General features: G+C 40.1%; 1 protein-coding gene across 2 annotated transcripts in view; it reads left to right on the forward strand.

Annotated features, from left to right (window-relative positions):
- Positions 1–20,139, forward strand: part of arhgap9 (Rho GTPase activating protein 9) — a 67,805-nt gene that overhangs the window by 41,756 nt on the left and 5,910 nt on the right. The window contains exons 9-20 of one of the 2 annotated variants that reach the window (XM_033627152.2): positions 583–729; positions 905–1,003; positions 3,975–4,036; positions 4,180–4,267; positions 6,132–6,227; positions 6,780–6,878; positions 9,032–9,137; positions 9,536–9,655; positions 12,402–12,500; positions 14,837–14,914; positions 15,250–15,303; positions 16,081–16,215. In XM_033627152.2, the coding sequence (XP_033483043.1) occupies positions 583–729; positions 905–1,003; positions 3,975–4,036; positions 4,180–4,267; positions 6,132–6,227; positions 6,780–6,878; positions 9,032–9,137; positions 9,536–9,655; positions 12,402–12,500; positions 14,837–14,914; positions 15,250–15,303; positions 16,081–16,215 (1,183 nt within the window). The remainder of the gene's footprint in view (positions 1–582; positions 730–904; positions 1,004–3,974; positions 4,037–4,179; positions 4,268–6,131; positions 6,228–6,779; positions 6,879–9,031; positions 9,138–9,535; positions 9,656–12,401; positions 12,501–14,836; positions 14,915–15,249; positions 15,304–16,080; positions 16,216–20,139) is intronic. The other variant, XM_033627155.2, reaches the window with a different exon arrangement.

Below are 20,139 nucleotides of genomic sequence, written 5' to 3' on the forward strand. Positions count from 1 at the left end.
ACAGGACGAGGGCTGCTGGTGGTGGCAGGTGTGAACACAATCTGCAGCCTGCATATCACTAGTATACTACTGTTAAGGTGAACACACAGTGTGTATGGTGCTTCTTCACTGCACAGATTAAGAATCAAAACAAAAAGTTTGGAGTATTTAATGTCTTCCTTGATTATGTGACCAGTCTTCGCATTCTTCTTTGCATAAGTGTAAGGTAAGGTAAGGTGATAGTGAATGTGTCACCAACATTAGTTCATATAGGAAATAAAGAAATAAGGAGAGAAACTGCATGCTTTATTTTTCTTTAAGGCCCTGACCTCACTGTTGCTTGTTTGTGATTTTAATATATGCTGATTGTACTGTTGCACTCATTCAAGTTTGCTCTCAGCAAGAGCATCAGCTAAATACTTACACTAAATATACTGTAACATAAAGAAAAAGGTTCTTTTATAGTCTCAGTAGTTATACATAAGAAAACAAACACTTATCAGCTTTCACAGAATCCACAGACGTTTATTCATGAGTTGATTGCCCTTTCCCTTGTTCACCACCGACCCAAACGTTTGACCCTGACCTTTAACCCCTGTGAAGAGCATGCAGCGTGCCGCCTCCTCTGACACCCTGAGCACGATGTCGTTCAGCAATGCCGATGCCCAGTGCCATAACTCTGCCGCCCTGCATGACGCCAAGCAGCCACTCAGCCACTCCCAATCTATGATCCTGCCTGAGAACGGCAAGGTACTCACCTCCAGAGCACACACACACACACACACACACACAAGGTCGTAAACTGTGTGTATTCACAGACACACACACACACACAGAGAATGCAGACTTTGCACACACTGGACACATGCACACACACATGCAGACAAATGAACACCGCTCATAGTTCTCACTTCCTGTCTTTCAGCTTGTCCAGCAGTGCAGAGATTACTCCTGTAATGTGACCAATATTGTCGTGGAGCCTCCGTCTCCTGAGAGCTCTCCAGACAGCGATGGCTGCACACCGGTGAGTTTTAAATAAAAGTACCTGTTCTGAGTGTGATATTTTATGATGATTTAATATCATATACTGTATATAGATAAGTGTTTCCCACAGAATTAGAATCTGTTTTTCCTGCTTGTGTGTCTGTGTGTATCAGTCTGTTTCCCCTCTCTAAATTCTGAAGTTTTTGGGTGTCCCTGAACGCAGCACAAGCAGAACTCATAAGTTATTTTTTCCTCAGCAGCAGTTTGTTCAGTTTTGAGTAGTGGAGTTAATCACTGATCAGTTGATCCATTCAGAGCTGATCAGATCAGCTCAATGGATGAGAGGAGCAGCTGCTGCAGAGGAAAACTTTTAGACCCGGCACAATGAACGCCTGAATTTCACTTTCAATGCACGGAGCTCCACACTGTTGCAGTGCACGGTATATATATTCCAACAACACCCCTAATGAAGGGTTCAGAAACAGCTCAAAAATAGAACGTGGCGGCAGATGTTTTAATACTGGCAGGCGTGCAATACCTTTTAGAATCTGGGAATACTTCACCCACAAAATGACAGTTAGTATATAAATCAGTTGTGCCGTGTTACCTTAAATTTGTGAGGGAGTCTTTGCCTTTCTCACATGCCTCCACAGAGAATGGCAAACATAATTATTGATTGATTGGGGACCGCGTTAAACAACACTAACTCTCACGCACTCTCTTTAAGTCTTTTTTTGACTTTTTTATCTGGAGCATCCACTCCAGAAACTTTTCTTGGACTCTCACCCCTTCCTGCCCCCGTTTAGCTCTGGCTGATTGACATAAAAGTCATTAGTTCTGTGCACTAGCACGGGAAAGTTGCCGCAGACACCACTGCAACACTGCAACTCTGGTATACTGCAAAAAACAAAAAGCTCTCCATGGTGGTGATAGGTCAGTCAGCATTGTGTGAACTCATTCAGCAATGGCTTAATGTTATGAGCATTCATTTGTATGTAAAAGTACTGCAATTCAGCTTTGAACTTACATTTGTAAGACTTAAAAATGTTTTGAACTCCTGAGTAAAAAACAATTATACAAACAGCCTTTTTAATGAACTTGGCACTAAAGCTGTCAACCCACCACACACCAGCAAACAAACAAGGCAGCGACCATAAAGCTCTGGCTTTCTGCCGACCCTGTTGGACTTGACTTTCCCAAAGAAAAACACCATGGACAGTTTCTTTTAAACATTTTCTGACCGGTTCTGTTTCATATACAAATAAACACAGATATTATAAAAAACTGTTCTGACAAAATAATAATTATTCAGAAATCATGTGAAGAAATGAAAATACAGGAAGACTTTGGACGGTTTGCCAGCTTGATCTGTCCACTTGTTTTCAGATATGAAAGGAACAACTCTTCATTATCACACAAAACATATTTCTACAGTAACTTCTATGGGAAATAGTCAAGCAGATAGTTTTGGTTTTGTGTTCAGATAAGAAAAGTAGCGGTTACTTCACAGAAATGATTTCATTAGGAACTATAAGTTCTGTATAAGTTCTAGGAACTATGAGTTAACAAAAATATAGAAAATGTCCACTGTGAGGTTCTTAGATTAATCTGAATTGAATTTGGAAAAATATGTTGCACTTGATTTTTTTTAATGTGATTTTTCAATTCTTTGAGCACAGCAAATAAACTAATGCCCTCCACACACTGTAAGACTTTTAAGATGTTTAAAAGTCTGACACTCTCTGACAGCTAAGAACATTTTAGTCACACAAAATAAGATTCTGCAAAAAACTGGAAGTCACTGTTGCAGGGTCATTATTTGTAAGACTACAACTAGATTCCTTTTGAGATTACTTCCTGCTCCTGGTGGAAAATGTTACACCAAACTCCCTTTAAGAAATGCGACATATTAACAATTCATCAAAAACAAATAACTCTAGAAACAGAAGATAAAAGGTCTTAGATGGCGACAGTGGCCTTGTCAATTCGGCATCAATATAATCCATAAAGATAAACTGTATTTGCGTGCAAGCTTTACACTTTGGATTTTGTCTCCGTAGTTTGCCACCAGCCTCCGTTGGTTGGCTGCCCTATTTAAGTGGGAGGAGATCGTGGGAATTAATGAGATGCAAACAAAAAATTAATATTGCTCACGCCAAATTAAACACCAACTCTTTTTCACTTCACTTCACAACACCAGTTTCTCCTCCATTTTTCACAATATAAGATAACCGAGACTTTTTCATGTTCTTGTGCCTTCCTGGATTCCCCTCCATGTTTACTGTCCTGTACCTGGTTTGCTGCTTCCTGTTTGCTGCTGTAGAGAACGAACCCATTGATTGTTGACAGTCTTTTACATCATTGAACTTCAGTATTTGCATGAACCAAGACTAAAAACTTATAATATTAAACATGTTTGATTTTTCCTGAATATCAAGACGAGAAAAAGACTGACAAGACAGCTTGGCTGAGTTTTATAACCACTTTACACCAAACTATCGTGATTTATGATTTAATTCCGCCACTGGAAAATTTCCTGTGACAGTGAAATGGCTTTAAAAGTCATTTGGTGTGAGGCTGGCATAAGTCATAATGGTGGATATCTCAAAACTTGCTCAATAGAATAAACTAAATGCCACTACCTTTCTTCTTCTCCCTTTTCTTTTGTCCCTTACTGTCTTTACATACTGCACTCAACACTTATAACTTCATAGTTAGTATTAATTCTTTTCTCCTGCACCTTAAATGGGGCCATACCGCAGTGGGAGATTTTAGAGCAGCTCCCCTCCCGCTATTTTTTAAATGATGCAACGTTTGTTAACAGTTAAATGGGTTGGCTCAGGATGCAGTGTATTACACAGAGGAAAAGCCCTCCGCTGTACTTTACTGTTAACATTTCATTACTCGAGCCACCCTTGCCTACCCTGAGTGACAGCATTAGCGTGACAGTGTAAATATCACTGCTTGAATATTTCAGATTGTGCTGCTAAAGCCTTTTAATTTGTTCTCAGGAGCTGGAGAAAGCCGGCCTCTTGAACAAAACGAAGATCGCAGAAGGAGGCCGGAAACTGAGGTGAGGCTGTTCCCATTAATGGCCAAAAAAGTTAAATTAGATTGCATCTGTTTGTATGAATATGGTGTCTGAATAAAAGAATGTGAATGTGATTTGCTGGGCTGAATCCTATCTGAACAGGATTTATTTTTGTTGTGTTGCAGGAAAAACTGGAGCCCCTCCTGGGTGGTGTTGGTTGGGAACAGTCTCGTTTTCTTCAAAGATCCTAAATCACAGACACCTTCCAGCTGGGTAAGATCTCCGACAAACTGTGTGTTCAATGATTTTAGTCCTGGTGATGTCTCTGCAAAAGCACAACTCAGTGTTTTCTTCCAGTATGTGATAAAAAAACATGAAGCAGTTTCTTGATTTCAAAATCCACAGCCAACCCTAGTGAGTCATCCTGTAAGTGCAGATGTCAGTTTTTCTGCAGGGTGGATTTTTTCATTTCAGAATTAAATAATGTGAAGTAACTCTTGGACTCAGCTGACTCTGGACTGTTGCACTGAGATCAGTAGCTTTAAAAAAAAGTGCCCACACAGCTGGATATTTCTGTCCACTATGCTGCAGACATTTCTGTGTGCAGTTTTACAGATATCTTGGGTCAGTTATTGACTGCTGTCTGCAAAAATGGCCACCCGCTTTTGTTTTGTTTGAGGAAACTGACCTATTTCCACATGATGACCTTGTTGTGCTTTTATTCTATTGGTTTAATCCTTTTCTTTGGTTTCATGGTTTGGAACCTATATTTAACCTATTTTTTCAAACACAGAAACTGTCTGAGTCAAATTGGTAAATGGTTGAGTTGGCTGATCAGTTAGTCACAGCTTGACCCAGTGTCCCTTTACACCAAGCAGTTACACTGGCTCGATTTTATATGGCGACTCAGAGAGTGAATTTCAGCCTCTTCCTTCTGGACGAAAGTTCATAGTTTAAAGGTGTAGAACAAAGCAGTATAAAAACAGCAGCCAACACTCAGATGAACAAGGTCCTATAATAACAATGATAATAATGATAATGACTTTATTAAGGATACAGAGAAAGGTCCTAACGTACCACAAAAAAGGGGCGTTCGTCTATGTACAAAAATACGATATGGTTAATGAGGGCTTTGTAAGTTATGAGGAGGATTTTTAAATGGACTCTCTGGGGGGTGGGGAGCCAGTGGAGCTTATGGAGGACGGGGGTGATGTGGTCACGGGTGTGAGAGTGGTAGCTGAGCAGCAGATTTCTGGATAGACTGGAGCTTATTGAGGGTTTTTGAAGATGAGCCATACAGTAGACTGTTGCAGCAGTCCAGACGGCAGGTGATGAAGGCGTGGATGAGGGTTTCTACAGCTGAGGAAGTGAGAGATGGACGGAGGCGGGCGATGTTCTTGAGGTGAAAGAAGGCTGTTTCAGTGATGTGTTTGATGTGCTGGTCGAAGGAGAGGGATTGACGCCTAGATTTCAGATGTAAGGGGAGGTGGATACTGTGCAGGGTGAAGTTATGGGTGGATTTGGTGGGTGCTTTTGGTCCAGTGATGATAATTTCAGATTTGTGGCAGTTCGATTTGAGGAAGTTGGTTTGAAGCCAAGATTTTATTTCAGTGACCAAGCTGCACCAAACAAGCTGGAGAGCCAGTGGCCCCACAGTCTCGATGAAAACCTTGGCCTGGATGATACCATTTTCTGAGACAGAGTTTGCACATATATCGATATATAAGATTTCGTATTAAAGTAGGGAAGGTAGGCACACCAACATTTACAGACATTAATATAAACTATAGAAACAACTTGTTTTTTTATTCATTTCACTGGTTTTAGTGATTATTGTAGCCTCAAGTACTTCTATCGTGTCTGTGGACGCCTCATCTTCAACTGCAAACCAAACGTACCTAGGGGTACAAACAAAAGAAGCCTGAACCATGTGCATGTTTTCCCCCCTCATGGTTCAACTCTTCAGTAACTAAAAAAGAGGTCACACAAACCTGTTGCAGGTGTTGTGCGTGGTGCAGCAAACAACACCCAAACTGCATTTTTAGAAACATATTCCGGTCAATCGACCAACTAACAGAGAAAAAGCTGATTTTTTTTGGTGTGTGTGTGTGTGTGTACATGTTTATTGTTAAAACAGAAACCAGGTAACAGTCGCCCTGAGAGCAGTGTGGATTTAAGAGGAGCACAGCTGCAGTGGGCCAACGACCTGTCCAGCAAGAAGAACGTCTTCAAGGTGAGAAACGAGTCGAACAACAATCAGAAAACCCAGTGAGAAGAGAATTAGAGAAGTACACGTTCTCAAGATGTCAGCTGATCATTCACACATTACAAAACAGCTCTTGTCAAAAGGTTCTGACTTTAGTAAACCTTTGATTTTCATTTGAATTCTTTCAGTGAGCGAGAACAATGTGATCAAACATCCTATTCTGTAGAATCCCATTTCTATCAGTAAAGGGTCTTTATCAGTGAGGGAAGTGAGAGTGGGAAGCTTTCTTTCACCCGGTCGCTTAGTGACCCACAGTGAGGAAGAGGAAGCAGTCAAAATTTACTCTCCAGTGAAGTGTGGCAGATGACATGCACGTGTGCTGTCTTTAATATGTCCAGTTAATAAAGTATATAAAATAAAAAATAAAAATAAAAAGATGATTTGATGAGCTTATAGGCATAATTTGACCCCAAAACCAAAAATGCGTGCTTTTGGTCTTCCCTGTTTGGCTTTGGGGGACAATTTGTGACACATTAATATAGTTTTGTAAATGTGTGTGTGTGTGTGTGTGTGTTGTAGCTGAGAACAGTTACAGGCAATGAGTTCCTGCTGCAGTCAGAGACAGACTCCCTGATCAAAGAGTGGTACACCACCATTAAGAGCGTCATCGACCGGCTGGTGAGACACAACACACACAGTTTTACTTTCAATGGACCACTTCTCTATTAGTGGTTAAATAGTTTCCCTTTGGATTTGAATAATGTCGTACCCTCAGTGTATAACGTCTATGTTCTGCACTGCCTTTTACTGAATGTTATACACGCATCATTTAACTCCTTCCTGCCTCTTTTTTTATCTCTTTCTTTGACAGCTGCATGGTAACATTTATTTAGATTTGTTTTTTTACATCTGAGGAAACACTGCTGACCTTTATCTGAGGATGTTAGGTTGTAATACATCATGCTGCATATTGTTCACTCGTCGACAGTATACAGGAACATTAGTGGAATTATTTTGTGACCAATATTTCCCTTAAAGCTGTTATGATTTATGTTTTTACATTACGTAATGGAGTATTGGAAATCTTACTGTTCTTCACACTCCAGCCTGGTCTCACTCTCAGGCCATCGAAATGTGCCACTTGGGCAGTGTCCCCAGTGTCACTGTTATGATGGGGATGGGCTTTCCATTAACTCTATTGTAAACCTGCCGGCTCCATTGTTAGACGCTTTGAGAGACAGACATAGTTTAAAGATTGCAAAAGTCTGCGGGTGGGCCTGACAAACACGTGACTTTGACCCAGGAGACTGTTGTTCCAGACCAACAAACAGCAACATCAGTTAAGGCATTTGTGTGACTCAAAGCTGGTTTAGTAGCAACACACCACTGCCTCTCCAGCTGCGTTTGTGCCACTCTGAGCTGGGTGTTTTTTAGAGACATCTGCGATCTTTTCCTAAACATAACCAAGTAGTTTTGCTGCCTAAACCGAACTGCTGATCCCCTCTTTTTTTTTCTTTATTGTTTAAACTAGCTGCCTCGAAGATTTCATTCCTGCTTGATTTGGTGACGTGTAGTTAATGGTGGTAAAAGCAAATGCAGTTTAATATTATAAGTCACAAAGTTCTGGGAGCAGCAAAACAAACTGTTGTTGTTTGAATTAAAAAAAGTCAGGCAATAATTGGCCTTTTTACGTCATTCTTTGAGCAATTGTGAATCTGATTTTACGCTGTACACAGCATGAGTCTGCGGACAGCAGGGCACAGTGAAGGGGGGTGATTACCTCAGTAAGTCGGAGGTGTGCAGCCTATTGCCTGGTTGGCACACAGAATATTGACACTTTAGGCACAATTTGGACATGTTCACTGTGGGGTGTACTCACTTATGTTGCCAGCTGTTTAGATGTTGATGGCTGTGTTTTGAGTAATTTTCAGAGGAAGGTAAATCTATACTACTATACAAGCTGTACACTGACTACTTTAAGTTATATCAAAGTGTCATTTCTATAGTGTTGTCCCATGACAAGATATAATGAAATATTTGCAGGAATGGGAGGGGGGTGTACTCACTTATGTGAGATACTGTAAATACCAAGTGTGGAAATCAGCAGAGGATCCACAATATGATATTATTACAATTTTAAATATGTTGCAATATGCTAAGGATTGCAATAAAATATATTGCGATATATTGCAATTTATTACCTTTTCTTAACTGTTAATTATGTCCCCAAAGGAAAACTTTGTAAGCATCTGTTTTATCTAATAAGATAAAGTTTTCAGTCTTTTCATCTCACTTGAGCCACTTTTTTCAGGAGCAATAAATTGTATACAATACAATAAATTGTATTTGTCAAATTACTGTAATAAAAAATGGATACTTGGCACTATGTGATGATACGATATTGCCACACAAAATATTGCAGTACTATGCTGTATTGATTTTTCCCCCACCCCTAATAAATACTGCAATACTTTCATCAGTGAGCCATCGACTCAGTCCCCACTGTGTTACCTCAGTCGGCTATAGACGTTGACTTAACAGACATTTATTAAAATGGAAATCTTAATACATGAACTTAGTAAACTTACAAACTTCTCTTTTTCTTTCATGGCTTTTAAAAGAATGGGTTCTGCATTAGAATGTCTGAAAACAACTAGACCTTTGTTATAAACTTTGTTGAGTTATGTACTTACATCATTTCAAATGTTTCCAATTCCAACAATCTTGAAACCTGCAGAAATCTGTGATTTTGACCAGATGCTTTAAATATAAATGGTATAAAGTGTGTGTATGGTGCAGTTATCATAATGAGCTCTATTTCACTCTTCCAGGACCGTGAAAACCCGTTAGACAACGTCCTTCTGTACTCTCTGAGGCGAGCGGGCAGCGTGGAGATGCTGGACCACAGTGGAGACGAGGATGAAAGGAGAACGTCACGTAAGTCGTCCCCACACGATGCTCCTTCTCATCGCTCCATTCTAACTTCCATCCTTCACACAACCTCCTGCCCTCCACCTCCGTTAACTCTCACTCCATCATCATCATCACTCTTTTCTTTCTAACCTTCCACACAGGCTTCTTACACCCCTCCATCCTCTCCTCCATCCTCTCCTCCATCCAGCCCACTTATATTTTCACGCGGCCTCCGTGGCAGATAATCCCCCCTTCGGTCCTGTCTCACCTCCGCCGCCGCCCGGCCCTCCCACTTTTCATCCTCACCACCATCCCATCTCATCTGCTCTCTTGCCCCGCCGCAGCCCAACGCCCTGCACTGACCTCGTCTTACTCCTTCTCTTCCTCCTCCTCCTCCTCCCTCTCCTTTCCTCCCTCTGCAGTCCCCCGTTCAACGTCCAACCTGGAGAACACGGAGAGGAAGCGAGTGAAGACTCGGCTGAAGAAGCTGATCCTAAAGAGACCTCCTCTGCAGACGCTGCAGGAGAAAGGGCTCATTAAAGGTGAGATTTCTTTTTGAAGTTTTACAGTTTGAAAGCAAGTATGCTTTACTCAGCAGTACACAGAGCTTAATATGACAAGACTGCACTTCCACGGCTAAAATGGTGAAGTTGAATATATTTTTGCTGCTTAACTGAGCTGCATCACAGTTGTGATAGCTGGCAGGAAATCTCAGCATTTATCCTGCGGTGATGCCACGTCCCCCCAGTGAATATGAGTTGCAATCCTCCTCGCCTGTTTAGTAAGAGCTTCTCCAAAATGACAAAAGTTTTTCACACTGCTTGTCTGCTGATTACAACACTGGTACAACACCTTTAATGGATTCTTCCTAAAAGCTGAACAGTCCTTTGGTTTTTTGTATGTTTGTTATCTCAGCAAAACTAAATTTCGATTATTAAAATGATATGAATTAAAGGAAAAGCCTGAATCAGAATCAGACTTATGGCGCCCACAGTCAGCAGATCTCAACCCAGTTAAACACATATGAAAGAATGTGGTCTAATGTGTTAGACAGTGTTCTTCTCCACCCACAACACCAAATTATGGCCTATGTTTTGAAAGGATGCTGTTCATCCCTTCAGTAGAATTCAGAGACTATATGCGAAGGTCCCTTGAAGCTGTTCTGGTGACTCATGGTGGCACAGCAGCTTACTGAGACACTTAATGTTGGTTTTCCTTTTTTTTAAAAGATATTTTTTGGGGCTTTTTGCCTTTGTTTGATAGGACAGCTATAGCTATAATGGGGGAGACAGAGGGGTGATGACATGCAGCAAGGGGCTGTAGGTTGGAATCGAACCCTCAGCTGCTGAAGCAAGGACACAGCCTTTTTGTACATGGGGCACCCACTCTTCCAAGTGAGCTAGTGGGTGCCCCAGTGTTGGTTTTTCCCTCTTAATTTGTCACACATCAAATTTGTCACCTGTCCATGCAAGATCCCCTTTACAAAGCTTCTGTAGTGAGTATTTTGAAGATCTGTTTCCTATTTTCATAACTCTTTCACAATTACTCCTTAAATGAAACCAATTATGCTCATTGTCAGGTTCATACATGTCTTTTGGGACTCCCTCTGTCTTAAACTAGCGCCTGTCTCTTTAAGTCCCCCTCCCAAAAGTGCAGTCTGCTTTGATTGGCCAGTGTTTCCAGCAAGAGAGATGGGATAACTACACCCACCAACTGTAACACCACGCTGAACGAAGCGTGCATCTACTGCTAGTTCATGTAGCACAACTGAACTAGCTAACAGTACTACATCTCAGCTGAGGAGGACACCATTCATGTTTGCATCTCACACTGTCATGAGCACGAGCCTCTCGTCCATGAGTAGATACAATGATTTAGTCGTGAGGCTCTTTTTAATGGGTCAAATTCTGATAGTGAAACGTCATTTTGCTGGACTTCTGACACTCAAAATATGTATGCACTGATTCGCTTCCATGTCAAGCCTTGTAAAAATAGGGAAAAAAGTGTTTTTGGGCCACATGGCATCATGTGACGACATAATGCCACTGTTTCGCCAACACAAAAAATTGGCTTCAAAGCCCGATGGACTAACTGTGGGCCTGAGAAACATGCGAAACACCAGAGGATACGTCCGAGGGTGAGCAGGGAAGTTGGTGAACCATTGCTATGTTAGCTAAAGTTACTTGCAGGTATTTTATTGGAATGACATGAAATTACGTGAATAAAACGTTAATACATTTCCTCATGTTTGAACATGATTTCTGCCTGAGTCACATCAGATAGATTTTCATCGACACTGGTGGTTGTTTAACAATGAAGACAGCAACTCCCATGATCTTACACTACTTCACAATGTCACCAAAACCCAACTCTTGTTAGTGTTGCAGTTGAGAGACCCCTAGCAGCATAAGTAACATACTGTGCGTTTAATGTCGGTGTTTGAATGGCATGTGCGGCACTAGCCTCTCGTCCATGAGTAGATGCACTCTTCCTTCTGCGCAGTGATACATCGGTGGGTGTAGTTCGGTAGAAAGAAAATAGTTCCTAAATCAAACTGCTCACAACAAGGTCTGTGGATTATCTTGAGTAACCAGGTCATGATTTCCATCTAGTGCCATCTAGTTCCATTATATATGAGAAAAGGCAGACATCGCTACAGCTGATATCTCCAACACTCAGCAACTCACACCAAAACAATCTAGACTGATAAACAGCACTACTCCCTTAAAGCTCTGACAGAATGTCAACGAAATGTTTAACCTCAACCATATCTTCATCCACTAGGAGGCGTAACATGATTTTCTGCATGTTATTAGAACTGATGAAGCTGTTCAGATAAATGAAAGCGGACATATAGATTTATATAATGATGATTCCACAAATATTTTTCAAGTTCCTTTCAAAGTTTGGTTATTTATGGTTGAACTGATTGACTTGATGACACTTTCACAAGCCTTTTCATCACAGTCGATATCAGAGACAACACAAGATGATCATATAATGGTAGTATGCTCTGAAGTGAAGGGTTGCGTGTGGTTTTTTTTCATGCTATGGTGTGTATATAGTTCAGTACATGAGTAGCATTGCATCATCAAGGGCTAGCTTACATCGCTGCTGGGAACATGGAGGTTTTATTCCATAGTGAACAGTAAATTTATCTGTAGATTAACTCGTGGCTCTTACATCATGTCTTGGCACAGTTATCTGAGTTAGAAAAAAACCTTCTGAACAGACATAAGAAATGTGTGTGTGTGTGTGTGTTTGTGTCCGTCTGTCATCACCCTTCAGATCAGGTGTTTGGCTGTCGTCTGGAGATGCTCTGCGAGAGAGAGAGGAGCACCGTCCCTCGCTTCGTCAGACTTTGTACTGACGCCGTGGAGAGGAGAGGTACAAACGCTGCAAACACACAGCCGCCTCCTGCTAATGTGATTCTCAACTTAAAGGGGACACATGAGAAAACGCTCCTTCAATCCTGTTTTGAGCATCAGTCACTTGACAGCAGCTGTGCACCTGCTGTTAACAAACATTTGCAGAGGGATGTTTGTCATTCGGCCGACAGAGAGCAGACGACTAAAAACGCACAGAGAGGAAGTCGTGACAGCTGCCAGCCGCAGAGAGATCCAAATGAGAGAAAATGGAGTTGTTTGGAAACTGTTTAGAAACAATGCTGCAAATAAATATTTAATACACACAAAAAACTATGTTTTTGACCACAAGAGCTTTAAAAATCTAGTTTTGATGAATTAAATATTTTTAGGGAGTTGTTTCAGATCGAGACGTTTACATTCAAGGCTGAGACATGCCGAAAAACTTTTGGGACAAAGTAGCTTCTGGAAAAAGAGAAATGATTTTAATAACTCTCAGAGTAACAGTATATGATGATTGCAGAAGAAAAGGAAGAAGGTTAGTTTTAGGCTCCCGCTGTAATTCAAATACATACTAACAAGCATGTTTGTTGGTCCTGGAAGAGACGTTCCTCCTCTATTACTCTAGCTGATGTTTCTCTCTTTTTGTGTCCTGTTAAATGTTGTTTATGAGTGGTTTTATCTTGAAAATAATATTTTTTTATTTTTGGTATTGATAAATCTGGTTATTCATTTTATTAATATACAATAATGTATATAATTATAAAAAATATCTGGTCTATAAAATGACAGAAAAGTAGTGAAAATAAGCCAACACTATTTCCCAGAACCTGAGGTGAAGTCTTCTTGTTTTTTACTTTGTCCAACCAGCAGGTGAAAACCCAAAGATATTAAATTTGCCATAATTTTTTGGAACCATTTTATGCTTAGAAAATTAAGATGTATTGATTATGAAAACTGATGCAGATCCATTTCCTGTTTATCAGCTATTTAATTGACAAATCATTTAAGCTATTATACAGATTATAAAATCCTGGCAGACTAATTTGTGATTAAACTTAATTCAACCAATGACCAATGCAGGGTTAAAGGGAAACCTTGGTTGTTTTCAACCCAGAGTGTTTCCATTTTATTGTGTTTAACTGACTAATGGGTTTTTAAAGTGGGCCAGTATTGAGCGAGAGGGCTGTAGCCAGCAGCGCAACGTCATTTTACATCCACTTAAAGTGCTTGTTTTTGCCACTGACAGGCTCAGATTGTTACTTTAAGTGTTTGACAACATGATGGGAAGGATCTATACAGAGATAGACCTTTTTTAAAGAGTAGGATCCTTTTTATTCAGCCAGAAACAGCCCTGAAATAGCCATCGCCAAATCCACCGGACTCCCTTTAAATAAACATTAATTATATCATGGTAAAACACACTTTATTCAAAGTTGACAGAATCAACATACAACTCACAAAACCCATTCTGATTCATCTTTGCACTGTTCCAACAATCACCAGCCCTGGTTTGGTTAAAATAAACCCTGAATTCACCAAGTTAGGTGTGAAAATATGTTGGCACTATAGACGCTAAAATGACTCTTGACTTTTTAAATTTTTTTGTTAATTTAAATGGAGTTTGGTGGGTTTGGCAATAGTGATTTTAAGGCTGTTTCTACTGAACCAAAAAAGGATCTTACGTATTAAAACAAAGGGCTGTCTTAGTAGGGATATTTCCCATGATGCATTACACCTCAGTCAGTGGTTCCTTGTGACTCTGACAGAATATTAAGCATCAATTTACAACAAAAGCCTGACTTCTCTTTATGAGATGTGTTGTTAGTAAGGAAAAATATAATTTGAGGATGTTAAAAATCAATGGGTAACAAGGTCTGACTTGTTCTACAACTTCTAACATTGGATCCATTGTGGAAAAAGCAGAAACTCAATGTCAAAACAAAACTGCTTATGCACTCCATCAGCGATCACACTGTGAAATGTTGAGAGGAAGTTTAAAAGCACTCATCAGGGGTTATGTGATGTGAAAAAATGTAACTTTTTAAAAAATGTTTTAGATGTCTAAAAGTGTCAGAATGTGCTTTTGCTTGACTTTATTCACACGCTTTTGGGCACTTATGCAACAAAACAAACTTCCCAGACGTACTAAATTATTGATGTACAGAAAAGCAAAACAATTATATCAGCTCCGACTGCCTTAAAATCTGAGGAAGCTATTTTTATCTTACACTCATGAGGTCAGGCTTTAAATCATGGAAAATGCCTCCGTTTGGTTGTGGTGCTAATCTTCTTAAGTGTTATTAGATGCCCAGACACACCAGTGATCTCACCACTGATCTGTGCGGTTCATTGCAGGACTGGACACTGACGGCATCTACAGAGTATCAGGGAACCTGGCAGTGATTCAGAAACTACGCTTCCTGGTGGACCACGGTGAGGATGAAGGGAAGGAGGGGGATAAACTTGATCTGTATTGATGACTAATGCTGATTAATTTAGTCTCTGACGATGAATGAAAGCTGCAAGGAAGTTGTGGGAGGAGAGAAGTGGAGGCAGGAGATCATCAGAGATCATTAAATGCTGTCTCTTCTTGTTTTTTCAGCCACTTAGAATCAAGATAAATGCCATCTGATGCTTTTTCTGTACATTTTGATTATATATGATATTGTATAACCAAAACACACACCTGCTTGTCTCCCACTTCATGACATACTTCTGTTAAAGTGGACGCTGTGGGAAGCCCACTGAGTAACTGTTGGTTTTTGCAGAGCGAGCGGTGACTACAGACGGCCGTTACATGTTCCCGGCAGATTTGGTACAAGGTAGATTCAGACTTGACGAGGGTAAAACCAGCCGCTTTCACGCGTTACTCAGCCAGCTTGTTCTTGTGCATCATGTGTTGCATAATGTGAACACCTCAGTCAAAAAACTACACACACACACACACACACACACACAGAGACTGATCCGCAGAGCTGAGCAGCGGCACAGACGTGCACTGAACAGTTTGCTGGTTGTGCTACCATTTGCTTAATGTATGTGTGTCCCTGAGGCTTTTCTGCTTTAAGTTTTCTGATGTAATAACACGCAGCAGGTTGTACAGCGGCGCCTCACATGGCGCATGGCTGCCACCAAGTGGATGACGCGGAGAATCAGCTGCTGCTTGTGTACCGTGAAGTGCTCTAATCTCTCAGCAGTATCTCACACTGGCTCATGTTTCTCATCATTAGATACTTATTTGTGTCGTAAACACTGAGCTGTAATTAAAGCTCTTTCTTTTTTTTTTTTCTTTTGGTTTTTATGATGCAATTTGAGAAGCATTGGTCAGGCCTGGATTTGGAGAAAATGTGTGCTTTACATGTGTTTCTGCTTCTGTGTTTTCTCTGACTTTCACAGACCATTTCTATCTCTCTCCTGCAGCTACAAGCCTTCGTGTTACGCCTCAGCACTGACATGAATTCACTCTGTTCTGTTGTTGTTCACTAAACGAGACTGTGACTGTACTAACTCCACTTCTTTCTCTCTTTAATTCAAACTCTTTGTCTCTGTTTTTCACATTGCCTTCCGCTGACCCTGTCTTCTTTCTCCCTGTCTCTCAGAGGAGAAGCTGAATTTGGACGAGAGTGACTGGGAGGACATTCATGTCATCACAGGAGCTTTGAAACTTTTCTTTCGTGAGCTTCCTGAGCCCCTCGTGCCCTTCGGCTTCTTCACCGACATCGTGGAGACAGTCAGTGAGTGACCAGTTTCAGCCCCAGTTTATTTTACTGTATGAACCCTCCCTTTATGTGGAGTGTCACTTCACACAGAATGACACTCATCTTTGATCAGTCTGAGGTTAGAGCTGCAATGATTTATCATTTCATTGTCAACAATAAATTTCTTTTCTGCTTTATAGTTGTGGAAAAAACATACAACTCTATTACTTGAGTCAAAATATACATACTCCAAGTAAAAGTTGTTCAGTTAAATTTTTACTTGACTTAAAGTATTGCAGTGCTTGATTTTAAAAACACTGAAGTAATTAAAAGTACATTTTCTTTTTAAGGTCAACACATTTGTTGTATCATTACCACAACACATTCACAGAGCCTAATGACTCTCAAACAACTTTGTGAATGCTTTAACTTGCTTGCAGAATAAAAAGCTTGTAGGATACGCTACAAAGCCAGCAGAAATGTCTATAGAGATACAACTGGATCGACAGAAAGACAGCCACTGTCGTCAGCAGCAGCACTTTGAACTCTACTGACAGGCGTAGGAGTACTTAACTGTGATTGGTGTTTTTCCTGTGATGAACAAACTGTATGGCCTATCATGTTTTAGAGAAGAAAAACTGACTTTAAGTCTGTGCTTCAAAGTAAAGAAAAGCTTCCTAAAAGTATAGTGGAGCTCAAAGTACAATATTTGTCTTTTAAATTTAGTAGAGTAAAAGTCATTTTTTATTTTTTTATTAACCTTTATTTAACCAGGTAATAGACTCATTGAGATTAAAATCTCTTTTACAAGAGAATCCTGCCCAAGAAAGGCAGCAACGCAGATTCCTGAAAACAAGACATAGAGGTTACGACGCACAACAAGACAGAACAAAAACATCAACAAGAGCAATAGCCATAAGTTCCCAAAAACATATACTCAAGTAAAGTACAGATTTTTGGGTTGTGGACAAATTTTTTAGGATTTTTAGGATTTAGGATGTCATCCTGGACTTTGGGAAACACTGATTGACACTTTTCATTTGACACATTGACACACAACTAAGTGAGAAAATAACATACAAATTTATCGACAATGAAAACAATCGTTGAGTCCTATTTGAGGTAGAAATTAAAGCACCTCTTCAGTTATCTACTCACAAAGTTTATATGAAATTAAACCAAAATTATTTAAATTATTAAACATAATAAAGGATACAGAAAAGAGTAAAGAGAAAACAGATATTAAAGGGGAAATTAATTACTAAATGATTTACAGTTTTAAAAAAAAATCACCATTAAAGATAGCAAAAATGCAGACTTTGCTTAAAAATAACATATTTCAGAAGGGTTACATTATTGAAAAAAGGTTTGAGAACCACTGCTTTCGGCCACCAGGACACCTGCAGAGGATACTTTTTAATCTTAATATTTTTCCTCCGCTGTGCTTTTATTTTGAAAGCTCACAACACTGCTGTGGTTTTAATGAGTCAAAACCAGGACTGTGTGTGTTAGAGAGCTCACCCCTTCTTTACTCGGGTGCTTTCACGCTTCGTCAAGCTGTGGTGAAAGTCGTTTTCATAATTACAGAATATACTGTATTTATGGCACTTTTTGTTTCCCCCCTCTAGAAAATGTTGCACAGCGCCCCACACTATATCATGAGAGATATATGGACACAATAAAATAAAATGGCGCTTCCCGAAAAGAAAATTGCACCAGTTCCAAGGCGAGAGGAGAATAATTACATACTGACAAAGCTGAAATTTATTGAGCAGTATTGAATTAAAATGAGGTGATAGTTTTATTGCAAAAGAAAATCCTCACAGTATAAATACTGCATTTTTTCACACGACTCCTCGGCTCATATGTGTTATTCTATATTTTTTCTTGTCAACAAATGCCATGTGAAGACCAAAACCAACCGTTCATTTTTTACTACTTTACAAGTTTCTGTCTGTGTCTGTGGCACTCCATTCAGACGTAAACATCTAAAAACAAGCCGTGAATATGTGGTTGGAATATTTGAAAAAGCCAAATATTTTCCTAAAACAGCAGGACTCTGTAGACGCAAAGGTTACCCAAAAAGAACCAAGCAGTGCATTTTTCTGGGGACTATTTACAGCTGCGGATTAATACATATTTGATGTTCTCATGAGTATTTATAGCAGGGGTGTGAAACATACAGCTCACAGGCTGGAGCCAGCCCGCCAAAAGGTCCAATCCGGCCCCCTGGGTGACTTTGCACATCAAATATTGATGCACCTGTGAAGGCTGAGACGTGTCAGGTTTCAGGAGCAAGTTAAACAGTGAGCAGGTTACTTCATATAATGTGCTGATACTAATACAGCTCTCTTAAAATTGAGGAATACTTACTGTGATCACTTACTGTGGTTTAAAGATATTAAGCCAAGTATTGTCAATCAGCAGCTTCAGCACAAAAGAATCTGTATCAGACTTCTGTCAGAGCAAGGCACTGCCAAAACTTTATATTTGCAAATGGTTTGTAAGGCGGGGGATAACTTAACCTACGTCCTCCACTTTAGTTTGATGTGGTGATGCCAGCATTACTACACAGGAGTGTAGTGTTCCTTAAGGGACCTCTTTTCTATTATTGAGTAAACTTACGACCCCTGACTAAGTGACATGTTTCATGGTTGTTTCATATGAAATTCAATGCTAAGCTGTACAAGTAACTCAAATAGCTGCAGGTAGTTTGTGAAAATGAGAAATACGGGTGAATTTTGAGATTATTTCCCATGAATGTTGCATCACAGATTCGTTTTCTTGATATTTTTAGGAACTTTTGATATAATTCTCTGTAATCTGTATCATTTTCTGTAATTTTAACAATCATATGTTCTGAATAGGCTTCTTTTTTTGATGAATTTAGTGTTTTCTTCTCCCTGACCAACACATTCTCGCTTCGATCATGTCAGATTTTGATGTTTGGTCATGGACTTTCCACATCCACATACGACATGCAAGGTACCCTGGGAGCGTCGGTAGTTGACGTTCTGGGACACCGTGTCAAGTTCTGCCTGTTACATGCATTGCCTTCTTTCAAAATACACTTCTGTCTTCACAGGAAATGTAACGTTCGCATGCAGTCTGCAGTCTGCACTAAGTCGGTACAACACCACAAATTAACGTTTTCTTCCTTCAACAACAAACACACATGGTTGGGTTTAGGAAAAAAGAACAGGGTTTGGCTTTATAATCTTTCGGGACACAAACACCACTCTCCTGGGTGAAAGTCTGTGTTTGTTGGACCCATCCACCACCCCTCCCACCAACCCCAGTCAGACTTTCACTGCCTTAACTTTTGTCCTGCTGCGTGTCCGTCTGACGCCACCGGGCACCATTAAACTTTAACGGCAACCAGCCATGTATCATGCCGACGTTAAAGGATGCCTTTTTTGGTTGGTTTCTGACGCCACAAATCACTGCTCAAGCGCTTGATTTCAACGACTTCGGGGTGAGACCGGGCTCCCCCGACGCTTGGCCATTGTTCTATTGGCTCTTCGGTTGTTTTAACTGCTTTTCTAATGCAGGACAAGACTGTTAAGCAGAGAGTGAAGGCCCTTTGAATAAATATATATTTTAAAGTTTATATCTTTAATCTTAAAGAGAACAAAAGGACACGCACATCCTAGAAAAGACTTAACCTAGGTGCTGGACCACAAAGAGGCATCAATGTAGAAAAGGTTGAGTCCACACACTAGATACAGCTCCAAAGATTTAATGTGAATATCACCACATGTGACGTTTCGGGCCCAGGCCCTTCATCAGACATGGCCTGGGCTCGAAACGTCACGTGGTGATATTCACATTAAATCTTTGGAGCTGTATCTAGTGTGCGGACTCAACTTTTTCTATATCTTTAATCTTAACTTAAGAAATAACAATTACATTTAGTTTGCTTCACAGAACTGAAAAAAAATAGAATTTTATTTTAGTGTA

Source organism: Epinephelus lanceolatus, chromosome 1 (assembly GCF_041903045.1).
Source record: "Epinephelus lanceolatus isolate andai-2023 chromosome 1, ASM4190304v1, whole genome shotgun sequence".
NCBI classification, from domain to species: domain Eukaryota; kingdom Metazoa; phylum Chordata; class Actinopteri; order Perciformes; family Serranidae; genus Epinephelus; species Epinephelus lanceolatus.